A 15,099-nucleotide genomic window follows, 5' to 3' on the forward strand; every position below is an offset into this window, starting at 1 on the left:
AGAGAAATACTGCATTGCCTATTTGGTGAAGAAAACAGTACAAAGGTGTTTACTGTAGATCTATTTAAATATAAATGACAAGTTGTAGTTCAAGGAAATGTCTCTTGTCTGGGTGCTTAGTAGGTCTTACATGTCAATGACAGACAGTTACATCTTGGGAGGAATGAATAATTCATTTTTATTCAATACTGTACATTTATTTTCAGTTTTTGTGATACCAGATAAATGAGAAAGAAATGGCACTGACATAGCAAAAATAAGGCTGAAACTCCTCATTTTAAGAACTTTGCATTTTGTTGTCCAGTGTGAAATGGTTGATTGAAATCACACAGTGATGTGTTGTTTGAAGGCAAATTTTGCTTTTGCTGCATGTTTTAAATGATTTTTATTTTTTTGCTGCATGTTTTCAGAGAGTAATAGCCTTTTGCAAGCAAAATGTGTCATTTTTATGTCAGGAAATGGTTCCTCAGAAAGACTACTATCCTATTTGTACTCAGCCAATAAAACATCAAATCTGGTTCTAATAGACACTATAAAATACTTATTTTCAGTTTTCAGAAAATGTTATTAAGCTTTTGGGATGTGTGTTGTTAAAAACAATCCACACATATTAATACAAAAAACTACATAAGATTTTCATTTTTTCCATTACAGTTTTTGCTGTTAGCCAGCTCCCTCAGCAGGAACACCTCTAGCTTTGCCTCAGTTCACAAAAGACATGCACTTTTAACTAACTGCAAGACAAATTTCATTGAACTACAACGTGTCAATTTTTCATCGAAATAGACAGTAAACACCTTTTGTACTGTTTTCTTCACCAAATAGGCAATACAGTACTTTCTCTAAATGTGCCTTATCCATACTTGCAAATAGCAACACAGAAAAGACATAGCATCTCTTATGGATAATGAATGATTGCTGATTAAAGAATTGTGCAAAGGACTTTTACACAAGTGTATCAGAGATTCAGACATGTGCAAGGAATCTAGCCTGGCGGGCCATCCTATATCATTGAAATGTATAGTCTGGAATCGAGCCATTCACCTCGCTTAATCCAAGGGGCGGGCAGAGAATTGTCTTTCAAACTGCCTAGGCATGCAATAGGCCAGCGCTACGACCATATCCGTATCCGGTCGGCAAAACGGCAAATACATCCTTCTTCGAAAGGAATGACTTAAGTGCATTGTGTTGCTCAACTTTCAAAGAAAAGCACAAGTCCAACTCCAAAGTTGACGCCAACGCTGATTCAAACAACCGCTCTTTGTTCGCCATAGCCACCTTCCTTGTTGTTCACCGTCGCAGGACTGTCGTTATCCTGTTAAGCCCGCCTTAAGACTCTCTAACAAAATAGAGCGCTGTGATTGAATAACATCCACGGTGTTAGCCAATAGAAATTCCTATGGTTTGCTACTAGACGTACAGGCTGAGCAAATTAATTTGCCGCCACTAGGGTGCGTCTAGATTTCTAGGCTACAAGGAATCTCTACCATCTGTGAAAAGATATTTTCCTTTTGTTTAGCACGGGGAAACCAATAGAGTTTGGGGTCTTTGAATGACATCTAACTGCAAAAGGGTGTGAGAAATGTGTGAACCCAATGAAAATGTGTGAACACATTCACAAGAGATGACTTCTGCTGTGCAAAGAAGTTGGTCATGAAGAACAAGTGGATTCTTTAGGCAGGTCAAAGCAATCGAGAAAAACTGTACGTTTGCCTGAACAAGGCACTTCCTGTATCCATGGACATTCAGAAAGTCGGCCACATAAAGCTAAAATTTGCTTGTCATGAGCAAAGAGTAGGTCTACTGTAGACATCAAGTAATGTTACAGATGTGTTTGTTTATGTAGACGGTCTAAACAAACAAGTCTGTAACATTACTTGATCCTGCCATTCTTGATAATATTTAATTTAATTCTGCAATTCTTGATAATGCTGATGATGTAGGCCTACCATAACATGATTGATAATGCTGATGATGTAGGCCTACCATAACATGATTGATGATGATGATGTAGGCCTACCATAACATGATTGATGATGATGATGTAGGCCTACCATAACATGATTGATAATGCTGATGATGTAGGCCTACCATAACATGATTGATGATGCTGATGATGTAGGCCTACCATAACATGATTGATGATGCTGATGATGTAGGCCTACCATAACATGATTGATGATGCTGATGATGTAGGCCTACCATAACATGATTGATGATGCTGATGATGTAGGCCTACCATAACATGATCGATGATGATGGTGATAACCATTGATGTGCTTCCCTTTCCACCAAAAAAGGTGTTGCATATAGGCTAGATTGGTTCAGATGGTGATGCCTATGAAAGTTAGCCTAGAAATCTAGACGCACCCTAGCGGCGGCAAATTAATTTGCTCAGCCTGTACGTCTAGTAGCAAACCATAGGGATTTCTATTGGCTAACACCGTGGATGTTATTCAATCACAGCGCTCTATTTTGTTAGAGAGTCTTAAGGCGGGCTTAACAGGATAACGACAGTCCTGCGACGGTGAACAACAAGGAAGGTGGCTATGGCGAACGAAGAGCGGTTGTTTAAATCGCCGTTGGCGTCAACTTTGGAGAAGTTGGACTTGTGCTTTTCTTTGAAAGTTGAGCAACACAATGCACTTAAGTCATTCCTTTCGAAGAAGGATGTATTTGCCGTTTTGCCGACCGGATACGGATATGGTCGTAGCGCTGGCCTATTGCATGCCTAGGCAGTTTGAAAGACAATTCTCTGCCCGCCCCTTGGATTAAGCGAGGTGAATGGTTCGATGCCAGACTATACATTTCAATGATATAGGATGGCCCGCCAGGCTATATGAAAGTTTCATAGCTCAACTAAACAGGTGAATGAGGTCAGAGGCAGCTCACTTGAAAATCTAGGCCTAAATATTGGCATTTGCATTTGAAATCCTTAAATCTGCATCTGGAAAAAGGCTCTTGTGTATGAGATGACTTATAGCTTCAGTAAATGACGGTAAATACCACAGAAATCATCTCCTCCCGCCAAACCATTTGTGGGTATGGTGATGGAAGTCCACTCAACAGCAACAATTTCACTGTATAAGTTAAGTAGGCCCTACATGGTTAAAGATAGGCCTAATGGAGGAACAGACATAAGCCTTGCCATTTGTGACATCTTTTTTGGAGAGATATTCTAGGCTATAGTCAATGGTACACTTAAGATTAAGACAGGCCTGTTTTTTTACGCTGTTGCTTCCTGCATAGCATGAACATCAAAGCTAAACCTCTTACAGTCACATAGCCATTATCTCCAGCTCAGAGCATCCCTAACATAACAGACATCTGTGCTCAACATTGGAATAGCCTAATGATGCTGCAAAGTGACTTCTCTCAAACATGGATGAGTGGAGGAGGGGCTTAAGCGTCGGCGAATGTCTGTCTCATAGCACTCCGCTTTAAGGAGAACACGAGCAGCATCCTCACATCAAGTAGCTAGAGCTGAACATTTTTGGATTGACGTTGAATGCAAATATTAAACAAACATAGGTGTAGAATTTAAAAAAATAAACCGTGAAGATTAAAATGTATTCTGACACAAAGTGTGCGCTTGGCTTCACTTTCTGTCAATCTATTGTCAACTCGTCCATTAAAGGGTGCCCCTCTGGACGCGTCATCTGCATTTGCCCCTCTGCATGTCTGCAAGCGGCGACCACAACAGCGGTTTAGCAGACCGATGTAGCATTTGGTGGTAATGGCTTCTGAGAAGCACCTGCTGGTGAAGACGATGACTTTTCCTCGGTTTTTCGTGCGTTCGCTTTAGAGCCCGGTCGGTCGCCACCGTGACATTCAGGAATGTTAACGGATAAATCTTAATTACAGAAATCGGTCGAATGTATATTAGGGAAAGCGGCCTTCATATTTCATTCCGAAGCCTGGGACTTGATTCGGACCATCGAAGGGATACGGGTGAGTCGCATCATCTTGACGTGGATGATAAAAACCTCATTCACTTCATCTGGACTAGCCATAGCTAGGGCGATGGCAGATAAATAATTCGCGTATACAATATTTCATATTTACAGTGTTTATTTATTAGCCTAGGCCAAATCGCTTTGTCTGATAACCTAATAATAATAATAATAATAGTAGTAGTAGTAGTAGGCTAGTAATAATGTTAGGCAAATGTTATGTTAATGTTAACTTAAAGATCAACGACATGAAAATGTTTACTTTCCTCTAACTTGACACTTCCTATAGCCTATCCTTCACTAACTGTTAAAGTTTGCTTTACACACAAACCATCCTTTGCCAACTCACGTGGGGTGATAGATGTGTCAGTGAAATGCTGATAGGACCAATTGTACAATGTCATTCCCAGCACTTGGCCTCTATCCACATCCCACAGTGCAGAATCACATAGTGCGCCCCACAGACTTTCAAGGTCATTTGTTATTTGGAGAACTTTGAAAGGTGCATTAAATGAGGAAGACAACAGGAAGCTGCATACTCTACAGATGAGAAATTGCTGCATCTAATCCCAAATAGCCTTTCTATTTCACCTGCCAAGATAATGCCATTGGATGATTCAATGTGAATGTCAGTCAAACAACTTTAATTAGTTCAGAGAATTAAGCAATTCGATGGGGACCAGTTTCACACACACACACACACACACACACACACACACATTCATTCATTTCATTTTAGAAGTCTAGACAATGTCATACCTGTGGCCTGTGGTGTCAACCTGCCTTTGGAGGAGAGCTTGAAACTTGGCTTATTCATTTCCTAGGATGTCTGCTAATGTGTCGTGATGGGGAAATGAGCACAATGGGCATTTACTGCTGCATGGACGTTTCTGACCACACCAAAGCACAGGTGAACAACCATACTCACATGGCAAAAGGCTGTATGCCTGATTGTTGACTTCATTTTATATTTTAAAACACTGTCTCTACAGCAGAGGTGTCATGTAGGCCTTTGTGCCTATGTCATGTATTGAAAAGTTAAAGTTGACTGGTATTTATCAAACGCTTTTATCCAAAGCGACACAGATTGGCACGTACTGTATTTATGTGTTGTTCTCTGTCTTCTTTCCAGCGATTGCCTCTGTGCTGAGGGTATGGGTGTGTGGAGGGGCCTGCTCCTGAGCTCTCTCTGTCTCACACTATAGATGCTCACTGCCCGGCCCTCAGAGCCGCAGTTGTCCTTCTCGACCTCCGCCTCCCACCCTCTCCCTCCGCCTCCCACCCTCTCTCTTTCAGTTTGTAATCCCTGTCAAACTGCCCCTCTCTCCTCTGTCTACCCTTCCAGTGGCTCCGAGTTTCTCAAAGCTGTCTCTGTTTAACTTCATCTTTTCTCTTGAAACACCCTCCTCTTTCTCTCTCTTTCATCTGTCTTTCCCTGTATTTTTTCCCCCTGACCCCTTTTTCTCTGTCTGTCTCTCTCTCTCTCTCTCTCTCTCTCTCTCTCTCTCTCTCTCTCTCTCTCTCTCTCTCTCTCTTGTTCTCTCACTCCAACGATGCTGTGCTGTGGTCGAGCGCTGGACTCCCCATGTACCTTGGCTATGCTGGTGGGGTTCCAGTTTGCGTTCGTCCTCTACTTCTCCCTAGGAGGGTTCCGGGGCCTGGTGTCAGTGCTCGTCCACTCCACCGAGCCCGAGTTTGACTACTCGCGGCCCCACGACGTCTATACCAACCTCAGCCACCTGGGGGCGCTCGCACCCCATCACACAGGACCAGCAGCACCAACAGGGCCAACACCACAGCTGAAAGACTGCCAGGTGCCCTCGCCACTGTTGGGTGAGCAGCTTGTGTTACAGATATCCTCCTCTACAACAAAGCAGACCCCATAAGGACATTAGTGTTGAGTGAGACAACAACCAAATGGACAAGTTTGGGTAGGATGTGTGCCTTGACAGGCTGGATTTAGGGTTTCAGTGGCCTGTCAAGTGCCTCAGTAAATAATAAAGTAAAAAGCATATTATAGATTAAAGAAGAACCCTAGAATGTAATCAGTTTAAAAATTGCTGTTGTGGCTCAAACTTGTTTATTTTAATTTTTGAAATGATGGCAGTCCAAATGAATATGAGTACAAGCAAGTAAAATATATCAGATATTATATACATTATATGAAGGGAAGGGTTTTATAATAAACCCCATTTTTATTTGTATCACAACAAATGCACCCACCACTTCTTCACCAACCTTCAGCAATGACAATCGCTTCCTGAGGCCAAGATTCCAGGATAAGCTTCTTGGCTTTCATCCATAGTTTCTATAGACCCCCCACCCCGAGGCGAATAAGATTGCTGCAGATGATAAAGTTTAAAATGCTCAGATGTTCTCCCACTTCCTTCTGCAGTGGGTCCTGTGTTGGTGCGCCTATCGTCCCCTCCCTCGCTGGACGAGATCAAGGAGAAGAACCCCCTGGTGACTCCAGGGGGTCACTACACTCCCCCGGACTGTGAGCCAAGGCACCATACGGCTATTGTAGTGCCCTACCGAAACCGGCAGGCTCACCTCCGAGCCCTCCTCTACCACCTCCACCCTTTCCTGCAACGCCAGCAGATCCACTACAGCATCTATATTGTGCACCAGGTCTCACATTGCAACCTTAACCATTACAACCTGATACAACCTTGACAAAAAAACAATTTATTTCTCATCTTTCTAAAACACAGCCTTACACTGTCTGTGTCCTAAAAGCAAGTGAGCATCCAAATATTCTGAAGCATTGAACACATTGTCCACACTAAAAACTTTGAATTGGCACTTCTGTTGCGTCATGTTCCTTGTATTTAATATACCATTTCAATGCAAATTACATGAACAAAATACAAACAGGACGTCTAACAAAGTTCTGCTCAAAACTGCGTGCTGCTTTGCACTACACAGTACTGATTCGCTCATAAACAGTTGGAACATTCTAATTCAAAACAAAGCAAATTGATCTGTTGCTTGCATTGCATTTAGATAGGACACAGTGTTTCAATTTCAGTATTCAGAAGATAGAAAGACAACCAGATAGAAAGGAGTAACGTCATTGGTAGAATTACTTTCTTAAACCCTTTTATGCTAGACATTTGGTCTGGCATAAACATCTTACTAAAGTGTAAAACACCTTTTGGGAATACTAGGCCATGCGCCTCAGGAGAAAGGATAAGGCATGCTCCACTTCCTGCGTCTCTCCTCGTGTCACTTGTGTAACTCCCTCCTCTCCGTCTTCTCCGCAGCTTGGAAACGCAACTTTTAACCGCGCCAAGCTGCTGAATGTCGGGGTGCGAGAGGCACTACGGGACGAAGACTGGAGCTGCATCTTCCTCCATGATGTTGACCTGCTCCCTGAAAACGACCACAACACGTACACCTGCCACCCTCAGTATCCAACACATCTCTCTGTGGCCATGGACAAGTTTAGGTACAGGTAAGACTAAGAGACCATGACTTTTCTAGCCTCTAGAATTGAGATGACAGAAGTGTGTATGGTGAGGAGCAGTAGTGCAGCAATGGTGTTGGTGTCCAGTACCACGTACCACGGAGGGACGCAGCGCCCGCAGGGACCCAAGCACGTATCCAGCCCGAGGTCATGATAGATAGATAGAGATAGATAGATAGATAGATAGATAGATAGATACTTTATTGATCCTCAAGGGGAATTTCAAGGGTCTCAGTAGCATACAGACATAACACACAACATGCACTTACAGCAGAAATGGTAAACATAAGTATAAGTATAAACATATAACTAAACTCCACTGGACAATAAAGACAGTAGAAGATGAGACAGATAAGAAAACTAACAAAACTAAATACTAAATACACTATATCAGTTAAATTAAGAAAGTCCAATGTGCTTGAGGGTGATCAAGCATGAGACGCTTGTAGTGACAGGGCCAGGACTGGTGAGGTGCTAAAGGGAGTGAGTGTCATGGTGAAGGTGCAAACAGTAGTCCAACCATAGTCCTTAGTTATGTGTGCCTGGTAAGGTGCTCAAGAGAGTAAGTGTCATGGTGAAGGTGCAAAAAGTAGTCCAACATTAGTCCAACAGTGTAGTTGCAAAAAGTACTGTAAAAAGTAGTCCAACATTAGTCCAACAGTCATTTCCCAAACCCATATCCCATCTCAGGGGCGGTGGTAGTGTAGTGGGTAAGGAGCTGGCCTAGCGTGCAGTAGCCTGAAAGTTGTCGGTTCAATTCCCGGCTTCCACCGTTGTGCCCTTGAGCAAGGCACTTAACCCCAAGTTGCTCCGGGGACAATGTGATCCCTTGTAATATAGCTGACATATGTAAGTCACTTTGGTCAAGAAGTGTCTGCTAAATGTAATGTAATGTAATCTCTCTCTCACTTATTACACAGTGTCCTACTGTTCACTGTTCTGTTTATTGAAGGCTAAAAAGTCCCCAAATGTATATACTGTATCGGAATGCCCCCTATTACTGTACCACCAGTCCCGTGTTTCCATCCTCTTACTTTTATGTGTCACTTACTATTCATTTCTGTACAAACCAAGACGGCGGATTCCTAAAGAAACGCAAGCACCCATACCACAAGTGTATCTAAATTAGCTATGTACCAAAAACATTTTACCGTGACTCGAAGAGCTGTAAACAAGTTGTTGTACAACTTGAATTTCCCCTGGGGATCAATAAAGTATCTATCTATCTATCTAAGGCTGCGTGTACAAATCCACTTGGAGCTCCAGTGGAATTTTGAATTGCGGCGAGAATTCTCAGGTTAACCATTTCAGGCAGTAAAAGCCCTGGTAAGAACCAAATAAATGGGTGATAATTGGAGGTGTTACGATATATCACTTATATGAATGTGAACTGAAATTGTAGTGAGTGCATCCTCAGTGTGAGCTGTGATAGAAAGTGTGAAGTATGAAATTGAATGATGTGCTCCTGACGGCAGCATCGGTAACCGTGCTATTTTGCCGCCCTGCTTGCAGACTGCCATACCCACAGTATTTCGGCGGCGTTTCTGCTGTAACTCCAAACCAGTACCTCAAGATGAACGGCTTTCCCAACCAGTATTGGGGCTGGGGAGGGGAGGATGATGACATCGCAGCCAGGTGAGCTGAGACACCCACATGGCCTAATTAAATGAAGTTCAATTAAGTCTAACGTGTCTAATGCATGCGGATGTAGTATGCATGTATGATAACATTAGATTTGAGACATAGAGTTGAATGTAGTGCCACCAGTTGTCACCTAGCCTGCCGTGGCTAGACACACATTCACAGCTTCTCACTGTACTGAGCGGTGCAGCTAAAGGTTTGGCTGAGCCTTATCCACATTTCGGCTTTCCATGAGCGCTCCTGAATAAGGAAGGAAACATAGCATGATTATTATGGTCAAATCCCTTTGAGAAGAGGGCCCAGGGTGACCCACAGGTTGATAACCCCTGCACCACTGGCTGCCACGGATGACACAGCACCTCAATCATGTTTTACTGCCTTTTCTTTTTGTTATTCCATTTGTTCATCATTACACTTTCAGACTCTTCCAGCCATGTCACTTTCATTGTAAACCTTCTTTCATGTCCTCTCACTCCAGTTTAACTGTTGGAGGGTTCAGTAAGTATAAACAAAAGATAGTAGGTTGGTATGTGTGCAAGGCTTTGACTTTTTTCAATTTGTCATACATTTGTGGGATTGTATTAAAAGGTTACAGTATATTTAGGACATAGCTGCCAATCAACGGATTATCAGTTAAGGTGGGAGGCTGCTAACAGAAGCAGGCTTGAACACTGGATCAGACACGAAAAGTCAAAGCCTTGCAACGCGCAGGTAGAGCCGTAGCTGTCGTGACTGTACTGTATAGCTTGACTTTTTAGGTCGTTGGTTAGTATTGCACCCTCTCTGGTTCCCTCTCTTCCAAGTTTGTGTAGTGTGCTCTCCGAACATGGCATCGACTCAAAGCTGAAATGAGTACAGAGCCTCTGTTGCCTGTCCCAGAAACTACAAGGCCAGTTTGATGCATGAGCACTGACTTAAGTGGGCTACTCTTCAGCAGGTCAGGTCTTAAATCCCCTATATTGAACCTTAGGAATACGTGTATTTTTTTTTAACTATGTTGTGTTATTTCCACTAAAACTTTTAGCTGTGCTCTGGGCTGAACAGGCTTTTGCGGTTTATACTGTGTCCCGAATTTCCTCTATGTGGAACCAACTGACCTGGATGTGTTGGAAGATATGGCAGAACTATTGGCCAGGCCTGGAAACCAAGACACTTGTCTCAATCTAGACAAACACAGAACTGTCTGTAGCCTATATTGCCAGTTGCCAGACAAGTACTTTGTATAGTTATGTAAAGCTATTATATACTCAGCCCCCCATGACTAGACAGAGCACCTTGCATGCAAATGGTTACATTGCCTGAGTTTCATGTTGTAGTTAGATCCTACTGTATGTAATGACACAAACCCAATCCCCTCAAAGGAGTAGTCAGTGGATGTAGATGGTTCAGAGGTCCACAAGTTGTGATCCGTCAGGTGTGCTACATTACTTCTCGGTCTCTCCCCAACATTCACTTCTTTGTCCATATTCTGCCTTGTCTCTAGTACTCTGATTCTCCTCTGCCTTTGTGCATTCTCCTTTTGTCTCATCACGTTCCTGTTTTATGTGACTCCTCAGGATACGTCTCTCAGGGATGAAGATAGTGCGCCCCCCGGTGGCTATTGGCCATTATAAGATGATCAAGCATAAAGGGGACCAGGGCAATGAGCAGAACCCACGCAGGTAATCAGTCCACTAAATCGGGTGAAGAGACAGTCTTTGGTTATGTCATGGCTGTTCACATAATAATAATGATAATAAAATATTTTTTTAATTTTTTATATTCATAAACGCCTTTCAAGTCACCCAAAGTCTTTCAAGTCATTCAAGTCTTGAATTTCCCCTGGGGATCAATAAAGTATCTATCTATCTATCTATCTATCTATCTATCTATCTATCAAAGTTCACAGACACTTCCTTAACTGTTATAATATAGCAAATATCTGTGTGTGATTTTTTTTTTTTTACATAGTCAAATAAGAGAATGAGATTTACATCTGGACATTTTTCAAATTGCATGTGGCTTTGGTCCTTTACATTATTCATTATTTTACCTGACTCAGTCAATGGGAGTGTTTTCGTTATCAAACGTCGAGCGCATGGCGCAACAAGGTGTTCCTAGGTTTTTTTAATCAGCCATGGGTGTGTTTGGGGCGTAACATCATTTAAACCAATGAGAATGACATCTGTCATTCCCTGTGACGGCGCAAAGCGCGATGTCAAATAAATGCATCGGTATTTTGACATTCAACGGCGCATTTGAAGGAGGCTGCTTGCGAGAGCGTATGGAATAGTCATTCCACTAAACCATGCTTTACTAAAACCTAGCATAGCCTTCACGCATTTGCACTCCTCTATTTTTTGAACTCATTGGCAAAGTGAAACTAACTTCACCATGGTGTCAGTCAACGACAAGACAGTTATATGCAGTTACTTTCACTATTGACTGGCAATGGGTTACCATCGAAAACATAGGCTGGAAAAAGCAACACTTACCCTAATATTGCTCAAATGACTGAATAAAAAAACATTTTCCTGCAGAGGAGTTGCTTATATCTCGTGACGGTGTGTCTTCAGCTGTGCTCTATACGTGTCTCTCGCGTCTCCCCTAATCACTTTTAACCGTCATTACCAATTTGCAAATGATGGTGAATAACTACTCATCATGAGATGTACAGTATTTCGTAATATCTTTATTCTAATTATGTTTCCCATTGTAATCGTGCAAGTTGCATGGACGTGCGCTGGTGTGCGTTCATGAATGATAGAAGGATGGTGCGTGCACCCGCCAATATGGCTGTTGACAATGCGCTCTTAAAATAACTTATAAACAACTCGCCATAGACTTCTGGCTAGGTGTACAATAGTGATTTTTAGACAATGCGCTAAGCAACTCCCTAAGTTGTTAATTGCCACACCCCTGGGCACATTGTTTAAAAAATAAACGTGCAAAATAAGGAATTAAAGTTTGCGCCGGGTGGGAAACGAGTTTTACGCCATGCGCCAGGGTGCAAAATACAGCCCGAGAGCAGCAGAGTAAATACACCAGGTATCGCTGGTTGACTCGTCAGAGTTTGCGGGTTGTCCTTGCTGAAGGACTTAAAGCTGAAAAGCCATTGGAACTGAATTTGTTTTGGTGAGTCGGAGCCTTTTTATGTAAATAATGACATTTCCCTATATAATGAAAGTTTTGTGAACACGGTCTTGTGTTATGCGGGCAGTGGATGCAAACATGCAACTTTAAATATCATGGCCTGACAAGTACATTTTTGCTCAAATGCTCAAACATACCTCTTAACTTTTCCATACCACATGCACACAACAGTCTTTGTTTTTGTTTACTGGGTAGCTGTGGCTTAGTGTGAACTCTGAGAAGATTAAGGACTAGTGGACTGTGGTTGTCCATCGAGTGATCATTCAGAGGCATTACATGAGGAGTTTTGTGTTTAGAGGTAGACAGCACCGGATATTTCTCAAAAAGGACGTAATTCGGGTCTCAGTTGCAAAAGTATCCTCATCCATCATCAAAGTGTTAGACATCTTTGTGGAATAGCTGTTGATGTTAGGTCACAGCTGTACTTTAAATAGCAATAGTAAATGGTAGATTTGATAGATGTATTAGTTTAATAAAGCTCAAAGTTCTCTACTAATGGTGAGCACCCATCTATTTGGTTCTTGATAGGTTTGACCTGCTTAAGCGTACGAGGATAAACTGGCGCTCCGATGGGCTGAACTCCCTGACCTACCAGCTACTGTCCAAGGAGTTGGAACCGCTGTACACCAACCTGTCAGTCAACATTGGTGATGACCCCCACCCTTCCAAGAACGGCCAGCCTCCGAGGAAGCAAACCCCACCTCCGGTCCACCACCCAGACAAATCTAAGGCAAAAGCCAAGCTGGTGGCTCCCACAAAACCTGTGAAAACTGACACCGCCCAGCGGACGAAAGCCAATGAGACATCGGCTCGGGAAGAGAAGGCGGGGACGAAGCAGGAAGTGGGCTGATTTCAGTACCGGAGATTGACGGCTCTGCTACAGGCTCTGTGTGCTGTATGGATTCTGTCATAAAAGATAAAAGGTCGATCTGAATTCAGCTGTTTTTTCCCCTTATTCCTTCTTTACAGCAGAGCTTTGTCTCAGTTATTCTCAATAATAAGATAGCCACGCCACGAATATACTCTCACAGAGAGTGGACCACGATCAGCTTTTCAAAACACCCTTGAATGTTCCTTGAAGACTGTCATGATAATTTGATGCACTGGTTCAGCAGCTTGTTCGGACAAAAACTCTACTCTGACGGGTGGCAAGATATTTCAGTCTCGCCACGGTGGTTGTAAATATCTCTCCCGGGGGTGAAGTGAGTATGTGTGTGATTGGACACAGTGCCAGTTTGTGTGTGTGTGTGTGTGTGTGTGTGTGTGTGTATGCTTATTCAGCCAGTTTGCTGCCAGCTGCTGCTCTGTGCCCACCCGTGTGGGCTTGTCTTTCTGTGCCTTTTTCTCGCTCTAGTACCATTTCTCTTACTGATGTGTATCGGTTGTGTGTTCTCAACCCAGATTCCTTCTCCAAGAGGAACATGTTTGTTGGTTTGCAGAACAGACATGCTGTTTTGTATCAGTGTGCATGGCCGGGTTAGAGATATTGTTGCTGAACAGGTTTCTTATCACTGTGCAGTTTTGTTGTTTTTTTGTTTTTTTTTTGGTTTAAGCTGTAGAAGAGATTTCTATATCATGAGTTTACACTGGTTTGTGTTCTCATTACAGAGCTATTTATGCTTAGTTTATCTTCCCATACCTCTTAAGATCAGAGTTTATATTTGTATAGCAGTACAGTACATATCTATTTTCACTTTAGTCCGTGTTTGGTGCCTCTTTTTGATTAGAACTTTTAATTTAGAGACAATCAGTAGCCTAAAATACATGGTTCTATCCAATCATACCATGGAGGGAGAAAAAAAATCAATAAACCAAAAAAGGAAAAAAGTTGAAAATAGTAAATAAAAAGACTTAAGAACATATTTTAGACATCGTAATGAAAGTATTGTTTTGATGAATGCAGTTTTTTTTTTTTTTTTTTAATTTTATGAATGTGTCCGTGGGGTTACGCTTAGTGCTGTCTCACATAGAGAACTTCCTCTGCACAGCTGTGTCATTGCCTAAATGTATACGTTTTACTCTGGTTCTGGTTTTCACCTTTTATGTTGACAACAATAGCTTGGTTTGGCCAGAGTTCAGGTTTCCATGTCTATAAATCCTGTAAGTATATCTGTAGGACAGAGGGGCATATTGTGTTACTTCAAAAGCATAGTGCATGATCAGAGTGTAAGCTCTAGTTCCTTATAACTACAATATCAACATGCATTGATACCTGCAGTTGTGGATGGGCATCCTGATCACATGACACGTTTACTCAGTACATTATTAATTTGTAGTAAAAAGACAAGAATAGTCATGATAATGTTTTTAATTTTGTCAGCAGTACTTCTATCAATTTTAGACCAATGAATTCATGCAATAGTGTCATTTTTCTATTTTAAGCTATATCTTCCTTCCAGAAACGTAGTACTAACACACATAGTACAGAGGGCTGTCCGGCATGCGTCAGACAAAAGACAGTTTCCATTCAACATACTGGCAGGATTTCCATAGTATACTATATATGATATATATTTACTAAATTAGTTTTATATCAGATGTTTTGGTTTTAGGAAATGACACATTACTTGAACTACCTTACTGTGCATAGTTACCATAGATATTTCTTTGGTATCTGTTTGACTTGAATTAAACTATGTACTGATAAGACGCTGTAAATTAAAAGTATTTAAAAGATATCCTTGATTGTGTTGATTTTAAGGCTACCTTAGTATTACATTTACATGTATTAATTTAGCAGACATACAGACGGGGCCTGTGCTACGAAGCGGGGTTACTGGCTTATCTGGGTAACTTCGAGAGTAACTTGATCACGTGTGGCGTAACTTCCCGATTAACCCGTACTACGAAAGGTGGATAGGTTTTAACCGAGGTATGATGCCATGGCAATTTACGCTGCATCTC

General features: G+C 42.0%; 1 protein-coding gene across 2 annotated transcripts; it reads left to right on the top strand.

Annotated features, from left to right (window-relative positions):
• Positions 1-3,461: 3,461 nt before the first annotated feature.
• b4galt3 (UDP-Gal:betaGlcNAc beta 1,4- galactosyltransferase, polypeptide 3) lies at positions 3,462-14,873 on the top strand. 2 transcript variants are annotated; one of them, XM_042098574.1, is made up of 9 exons: positions 3,462-3,951; positions 4,778-4,863; positions 5,086-5,425; positions 5,460-5,786; positions 6,349-6,584; positions 7,220-7,410; positions 8,935-9,057; positions 10,620-10,724; positions 12,724-14,873. In XM_042098574.1, exons 4-9 carry the CDS (start codon positions 5,507-5,509, stop codon positions 13,043-13,045), a joined length of 1,257 nt encoding a protein of 418 aa, XP_041954508.1. In that variant the 5' UTR covers positions 3,462-3,951; positions 4,778-4,863; positions 5,086-5,425; positions 5,460-5,506; the 3' UTR covers positions 13,046-14,873. The 2 variants fall into 2 exon arrangements, with proteins under 2 accessions (XP_041954508.1, XP_041954507.1); XM_042098573.1 differs by having other exon boundaries at positions 5,086-5,786.
• Positions 14,874-15,099: the final 226 nt, after the last annotated feature.

The sequence above is a fragment of the Alosa sapidissima genome, chromosome 7 (assembly GCF_018492685.1).
Source record: "Alosa sapidissima isolate fAloSap1 chromosome 7, fAloSap1.pri, whole genome shotgun sequence".
Classification (NCBI taxonomy): domain Eukaryota; kingdom Metazoa; phylum Chordata; class Actinopteri; order Clupeiformes; family Clupeidae; genus Alosa; species Alosa sapidissima.